The following is an 8,230-nucleotide window of genomic DNA, read 5'->3' as shown; positions in this document are numbered from 1 at the left end:
TGAATTCAGATTTAACATTTAGCTACTTGTAAATTTTGAGTGATTGACCTTATTTTTAATTTTGATTTTTACTATCATTACAATATTTTGGGTTTAGGAAAACACATATTTTTCTAATTATAAAAAACTGTTCTTGTAAATCACAGTAGCCGACAGTTTTATATTTTGTTGGGTAACCTATTAAACTTTATAATTTATACATCAGTTCATAATTGTTCTTGTAAAGTATAATTTTCATGGTTTATGTAGTTATTTCTTTTGACTAAAATTGTGAACTGTTCTTGTTTTTTTTAATATTATTTTATTAAAATACAAAAAGCACAAAACTTTTCCCGTATATGTACAAGCCAAATAAGATTGTGTAAAATAAAATCTACAATTCTAATTCAAACACTCAATTATGAGATCAATGTCAAATGGGACAATAGAAAATATTTTAAACATACAAATAAATTTGAAATGAAACTATAATTAAATTATTTGTACAAACGCATAACAACTATCACTCATAAACAATAAAATCACGAACGAAAGACATTTAACTTTCATTAAATTCAAAGTTATACATATCTTGCAAAACAAAATATTGAACATTCCTTTTAGATATTAAAGGGTGATATGTCAAAGTGACACCATTAATCAACAAAAGTATTAATATTAACTAATTAGTGTCTAATTTGTAAGAACTATTTGTAAGAGCACATCATCAAGATCACCATTTAAGCAGAGTCTTTTTGTGCCTCTGGTGATCGGGAATACCTGAAAAAAAAGGAATTCCAGTTGCCTCAATCCAATCACCACCATGGAAGAACTTGGATGGTGCAAACCAATGTGCAGCCTTTGCATTGAGGTTCCAAATGCCTGCCCAATTTACACGTTTTGTTTTGTCTGAACCAGGGCCAAAGTTATGGTACTCAGCATAGAAGCAAGTGTCCATGCCGGAAGGTCCCTCTATTGTTTGCCATGGCAAATAACCATCAGTATGAATCAAATCATCGATGAAAGCATCCATTATGATAGTCCTAGAAAAGTTCTTCCATGGACGGGCGAGGTATGCCTTGTTGTCAAACCTCACTGGGTAGAACTCAGGATCAGATACAATGGAACCTCCTTGGATGACTATTGCTGATGGTTGGAATCTTTCTTTCCTTCCTTGTGCGGTCACAATGCATTGTTGGTTTGACATTGGCTTTCTGACAACAAACTTGCAGTTTTGGAAAACGGCTAATGCATTACCAAAGACAAAGTCAATGGTACCTGAAATGGTGCAATCACGGTAAAATTGACGCATAGTGTGTACATAAAGTGTGTCTTGATATCCATCCATTGAGCAATTGAAGAATATTGTCTTATCTCCTTGAACCCTTAGTGCCACTGCTTGATGTTTATGTGGGCCTGCTGAGTTCTCAAATCCCATGTTAATGGCCACAAAGTGATCTCCTTGAATAGCTGCAACCATATTCATAAACTACTCATTAGTTTATAATTCATACATCAAAATCTCTATAAAGTACTCATTTTTTTTATTACCATATAAGAATTAACTAACTTAAGATTATCAAGATTATAAATTGGAAGGAAATTAAAAGACAAAAAAGTTAGTAAGCATATGTATGAAAATAGACATACCAACAGAGGCGGTTCTATAGGTGTTAACGCCATCAATAAAGTTTTTGTTGCCAGTGATTATTGTCTTCTTCCCACCGTCACCAACAAACACAACGTGCGTCATATGTTTGGTAACTTCAACATACTCTGGGTAAACACCTTCCTTAATGTATATCACAAATGGTTTTTTGCTTTTCTTAGGAACCTGTGTCAATGCCTCATTGATGCTCTTAAAATCACCACTGCCATCTAAGGCGACAGTAACATTAGGCTTGTGTTTGAATACATTTTTCTTAGCATTGTGCTGTTTATGATGATGATCAACCGAAGAAGGAGTCTCAGAATCATGAAGAAGGCGACGTCTAAGAATTTGTGTGGCATTCCAATCAGAGACTGTGTCAGCAAAATCTGAAATAATGGCAAGAGCGTTGCTACTCATGTGTATGCTTGATGTTAATAACTCTTTCATCTTTGTACCAGCTTCACTAGTGGTGTTTTCAAATCCATCCAAACATGTATCTATATATGTAACAGCACCGTTAAGCCAAACCTTCAGATTCATAAGGATTTTGTCAATATCTTTTAGATCAAACTCATTAATTCCATCAAGTGACCTAGTGAATTCTTCGATTGAAAGATCCATAAGTTGTTTGCATGTATCAAGTGCATCCTTTGATCTAGGATCTTTCTCAACCTCGTGCAAGAGATCGGTTTCCTTAATTTTATCACCAATTCTTTTCATGGTAACATTAAATGCTATTTTAATAAGTTCTTTTGGATCAGTGACATTGTCAGCCTCAGCCTCTGCTATGAGGGTTTCCTCACATTCCTTCTTGTAATCAGTGGGATGACAAATTGTTTGAACTGCTTTCATAGTGGAAGCAATGTGGTTCTTTCTGGTGTCTTCTATATTATCATCATAACCATTTTGATCTCCATATGTGCCAACGGTGACAGCAACCACCATAGCCACCAATAACAAGGTAGATACGCCAATTATGGCGATTCTCCTTCCTTTATTTGTATCGTTTTTTGCCATAATGTTTAGTCAATTAAGGTATTCTGTTTTGCAAGTATATTATAAAATTATTTGAAATTAATGAACAACAATTAAAATCGAAGTAGAGAATGGAAACAAGGTCGTAGAAAGAATTGAAATCCTTCTTCAAAGTCGTTTGAAGAAGGCGTTCACTTTTTTTGTTTTGTTTACATTGATATGAATAATGTGTTAGTTTGAAGAGTTTATAGTTATTTATACAGAAATAAAGGAAGGTGCTTACACAAATTAGACGTTAGTTACCTCAAATAATGTGAGGTTTAGCTAAAAGGCCAGAAATAGCTATATTTCCTAAAACAAACACAAAACACGGAGACAACACAATATATATAATTTAGTATAACTTTTTTTTATTTGTTGCCTAAAATAACTTTATATTTTTGTTTTTAGTATTGTTAGTCTATTTTTAATATATACTAAATTATATCTCATTGATCACCATGATGCCATTTTAGTATATAACTCCATCCATACGTTCTTTTTTAATTATCATTTTAACTTATTTACACATATCAATAAATTAATATTTATTTTTATTTTTCATAAAGTTATTTTATGTTTTCCTATTATACTCTTAATGATTTATTATCTCAATTCACAGATTTATCTCTCTATAATAAATCGTTAGAGAAAACTTGGACAGCACAATAATTAATATAAACTTAAATTTTGAAAATGACAAGAAATTAGGAATAGTAATTTTTTTTATTAAAAAGACACCTTAAAAAGAACAAATAAACTAGTTCGTAAAACTTTTCTATATATGTGTGTGTGGGGTAAAATTTTGGAAGGAGATTGCCTAAAAAAATCTGACCGGAGGTTTTTATAAAACTATTTCATATTGAAAAATCTATACATTATAATAAAGCAAACATGATAAACTGACAAGTTTGACACGTGTCAACAAACTAGAGTTTTAAGAAAATATCAAGTTTCTATTAATAGAAATAATACGTGGCCAATTAAAAAATAAAAGGAATGAATTAAAAATAAAAAGTTTTTTTTGTAAAAGAAACATAAAACATCTGTTACATCACGATCTTTGTCCACGATACATAACTTGACAGTTTTTTCTATGCGTCCTGAGAAGTTAATGGCCAATTAAAAAATAAAAAAAATAAATTAAAAATAAAAGATTTTTTTTAAGAAAAAAATAAAACTTCCATTACACGAGAAATGCTGAAGTGAATGACCAATTAAAAAATAAGAAAATAAATTAAAAATAAAATATAATGCATGACCTGACATTTCACATTTCACGGTTGAGAATTGAGTGGCCAATTGAAAGGTAATTATTTTTAAAGCACCACTTTAAAGCACTACTTTAGCAACCGCCAATTCAAATCTATCTATAAAATATAATAAAGCAAATATGATAATTTGGAAAGTTTGCCACGTGTCAGCTAAACAAAGTGTTAGGAAGATATCAAGTTTGAAATAATATTTTTTTTAGAATAAAATTAAATTTATGTTACACGACTTTGTACATGCGTCCTTTGAAAAGTTAGTGGTCAATTAAAAAATAAAAGAATTAATTAAAAATAAAATACACTACACCACTGCTTACGTTTCACCATTGAGAGTTTAGTGGTCAGTTAGAAAAGAAAAAGAATAACAGCAAAATACGTTCAATTACACCACCACGACGTGACACTTTTTTGAATTGTTTTTTAAACACTACTTTAGCCACCACAACTTCAAATTAATTTATTTTATTTTACGAATTCTTTTAATTCCCTCGTACTTTATTTCTTAATTCATGTACTCCGTCTCTCTTCAATACTCTCTCATTTCTTGTGTGTCCGTTATAAATATCATTCATATTATCTCGGTATATACAATTCCTTTTTTAAATTTTCTTTACCAAAACTTTCTTATTCATCTTTATCCAATGTCAATGTCTGAAAACAAAAATCTTCGTTACTTCAATTTCTTCATCAAAGTTTGTTACTTCAATTTCTCCAATAAATGAGTCATGAAATTTGGTTGTTAGAGTTGTGCGAATGTGGTTTCTGTCTTGATCTCCTCAATGTCAAACAAAACTTTTATGCAATGGAAATAGTACTGACATTCGCGAGCTTTTATTTCTCGATTTGAGATTAATATTCCTGGTGGAACTATGTATTTGTTCGTGCTTCTAACAACTTTCTGGAGTATACTATTTTGTTCAATCTGTCATTGTTATATTTTGTTATGTATATATATATATTTTGTATTGTTTATGTTTCTTAATTTTGTCTCAAAAAATTATAAATTTGTATATGTATATTTCTATTCTCTTATATAAGATTTGTCTTAATAATTCCGATTTTAAATTCACTCATAAATAGTCAACAAATTATACATTTATATATTTATATTTCTATTCTCTTATACCAGATTTATCTTAATAACTCTGATTTTAAATTCTCTCACAAATAGATGCTGTCTGTGCTAATAATTTTGATTAGGTTGTCTAATAATAGTGTTGGCACAATTTTATATTAAATAAAAAATAATAATTTATTTAAGTAAATATAAAATTTATTTAGACTTCTTAACATGAATTTAATTAAATTTCCAGAATATTGAAGAGAAAAATAATAATTTATTTAAGAAAATATAAAATTTATGTATGAATTAAAAAAACAATTCATTTCATCGATTCATTTTGTGAGTAGTATTAAAATGAAATATATTTTGCCACTTGATACAGCAAAATTTATATTAATTCTTAAATGTCATGTATTTCATATAAATAACATATTTTGAATAATAAAAATAAAAATTCATTATTAAGTTACTTGCTCATCTTTACATTTACTAATTTACTTATTTTATATATGTCCATGTCCATTATTTAAAAAAAATTTATTTCATCTAATCTAATTATTTAATTTTTTTTAATAATTTTTTTTTATTTGTTTAAAATTAAAAGTATTGCTTTATAATAAGTTTTTTGGAAAGAAAAAAGATTATGCGTAGAATTCAAAAGTAAGGCATCACCATTTAAATTAAAATTAGATTTTTTTTAATTTTTTTATTGTAAATTATTTTTTTTAAGTCATCCGTGCGGCTGCACGGGTTACAAACTAGTAGTAATTAAATTCAATAATTGCAGAGTATATAAAAATAGTTTAATTGAAAAAAATTATCACTCTAAATAAATTATATTAACGATTAATGAGATACTTCAGTTCAGTTTTTCATATAATATTATTTAGAATTAAATATGTTTTTAGTTCTTGTAAATATAATAATTTTTAATTTTAGTTTCTCTAAAATCTTTTGTTTGGATTTCATCTTTATAATATCAGAAAATTTTATTTCTAGTCTTTAACATTATTGGACGTTACAAAAAACGCTAATGAACAAAGGAAAACTTAGACCAAACGTTTAAATATGTTTTTGGTCTATGTAAATATAATATTTTTCAGTTTTAGTTTCTCAAAAATATTTATTTGGATTTCATCCCTGCAATATGCAAAAACATTATTTTTGGTCCTTAACATGTCACAAAAAAAGAAGTTATATACTTATTTTATTATAAATAAGTATACAAATTATTTTTATTTGTTATTTAAATATTGTTTAGGTTAAATTTGTTTAGAATAATTATTTAAATTTTTATTTCCATTGGAGTTTGTATACTTATTTTATTAGAAATAAGTATACAAATTATTTTTATTTGTTATTTAAATATTATTTTGGTTAAATTTATTTATGATAATTATTTAAATTGAATTTCCATTGGAGTTTGTATACTTATTTTATTAGATATAAGTTTACAAATTATTTGTATTTGTTATTTAAATATTATTTCAGTTAAATTTGTTTAGAATAATTATTTAAATTTGTATTCTCATTGGAATTCGTATATTTATTTTATTAGAAATAAGTATACAAATTATTTTTATTTATTACCGAAATATTATTTCGGTTAAATTTGTTTAGAATTATGAATTATTTGTTTAGAATTAAATTTGATTTAGATTTGTATACTGATTTAAATTTGTTTTTAAATATTGAGTCGGTAAAATTTGTTTAAAATAGTTATTTAAATTTGTATTCTGATTGAAGTTTGTATACTTATTTTATTCGAAATAAGTATACAAATTAATTTTATATGTTATTTAAATATTATTTCGGTTAAATTTGTTTAGAATAATTATTTAGATTTGTATTTTATGTTTTCCTCTATTTGTCGGCTCACGATTTTGTAACATCCGGTTGATGCTAAGGACAAAAAATAAAGTTTTTGGATATTGCAGGAATGAAATATAAATAAATATTTTTTAAGAACTAAAACTGAAAATTGTTATATTTACAGGGACTAAAAACATATTTTAACTTTTGATCCACATTTTCTTTTGTCAATGAACATTTTTTGTAACGTACATTTAACGTTAAAAACCAAAAAATAAATTTTTCTATTATTATAGAATAAAATCTAAACAATTTTTTATAGAAACTAAAACTAAAAACTGTTATATTTACAGGAACAAAAAATATATTTAAATCTATTATGTATTTCAAAACTCATAAAAAATTTGAGTGATGTGACAAAATTGTTATTTTTTATTAGATAAAATATAGAACTAGTTTAGAACGACAAATTTTATCCTTTAAGTCTTTATATAAATAAAATGTTACTATAGTTGTATATTATTAATAGACTTAAATGCACGCAATAAGTTGAAAAGATATTATTTTAATCAAATAAAATGTTACTACGTATATTATTATTATTATTAGACTAACCAAGTAGTTAATCAACTTTAACTTTAGATAATGAAAAATCTACTGTTATTACTTGTGTTTAAATCACTACCAAATTATTATTTAGGTAGATACGTTTAAATACGTTTTTGGTCTCTTTAAATATAACAGTTTTCAGTTTTAGTCCCTAAAAAATATTTGTTTGAATTTTATCCTACAATATCCAGAAACTTATTTTTTGTTCTTAACGTCAAATGGACATTACAAAAACATGAGCCAACAAATAGTGGAAAATGTGGATCAATCGAAGCACTCTAATGGAAATATTAATTTAAATATTAAAATAATTTGTATATTTATTTAAATTAATATTCCCATTAGAGTGTTACGATTGGTCCACGTTTTCTCTATTTGCCGGCTCACAGTTTTGTAACGTCCATTTGATGTTAATGACAAAAAATAAAGTTTTTGAATGAAATCCAAACAAATACTTTTGATCAACTAAAATTGAAAACTGTTATATTGACAGAGTCCAAAAACATATTTAAACATTTGGTCTACGTTTTCCTTTGTCAATTAACGTTTTTGTAACGTCAACTTGACGTTAAGGACCAAAAATAAATTTTTCTGATATTACAATGATGAAATCCAAACAAGATATTTTACACAAACAAAACTTAAAATTGTTATATTTACAAGGACCAAAAACATACTTAAATATTTACATTATTTTGAAACAAGTCACCACTGGTGATATCTACTCATATTTGAGTTCATATCAATTAATTAATTATCTAATTTGTCTTATTAATTAATTTGATCACTAATCAATTTGGTTTTCTAATTGATTAACAAACAACTAAAACA

General features: G+C 26.3%; 1 protein-coding gene across 1 annotated transcript; it reads right to left on the bottom strand.

The window, feature by feature from the left end:
• Window positions 1–516: 516 nt before the first annotated feature.
• LOC101507178 (pectinesterase-like) lies at window positions 517–2,823 on the bottom strand. Its single transcript, XM_004515459.4, has 2 exons — window positions 1,630–2,823; window positions 517–1,449 (listed from the first exon to the last, which is right to left on the bottom strand). Exons 1-2 carry the CDS (start codon window positions 2,645–2,647, stop codon window positions 713–715), a joined length of 1,755 nt encoding a protein of 584 aa, XP_004515516.1. The 5' UTR covers window positions 2,648–2,823; the 3' UTR covers window positions 517–712.
• Between the last annotated feature and the right edge of the window lie 5,407 nt (window positions 2,824–8,230).

The sequence above is a fragment of the Cicer arietinum genome, chromosome 6 (assembly GCF_000331145.2).
Source record: "Cicer arietinum cultivar CDC Frontier isolate Library 1 chromosome 6, Cicar.CDCFrontier_v2.0, whole genome shotgun sequence".
NCBI classification, from domain to species: domain Eukaryota; kingdom Viridiplantae; phylum Streptophyta; class Magnoliopsida; order Fabales; family Fabaceae; genus Cicer; species Cicer arietinum.
This window is presented reverse-complemented; position numbering and strand designations above follow the sequence as displayed.

What these genes read in the sequence shown, in the direction of transcription:
- LOC101507178 (XM_004515459.4), bottom strand. Translation starts at nt 2,647, where the DNA reads ATGGCAAAAAACGATACAAATAAAGGAAGGAGAATCGCCATAATTGGC. An exon ending in CTATAGAACCGCCTCTGTTG is followed by an intron (nt 1,450 to 1,629) that starts GTATGTCTATTT and finishes ATATGGTTGCAG; the next exon opens with CTATTCAAGGAGATCACTTT.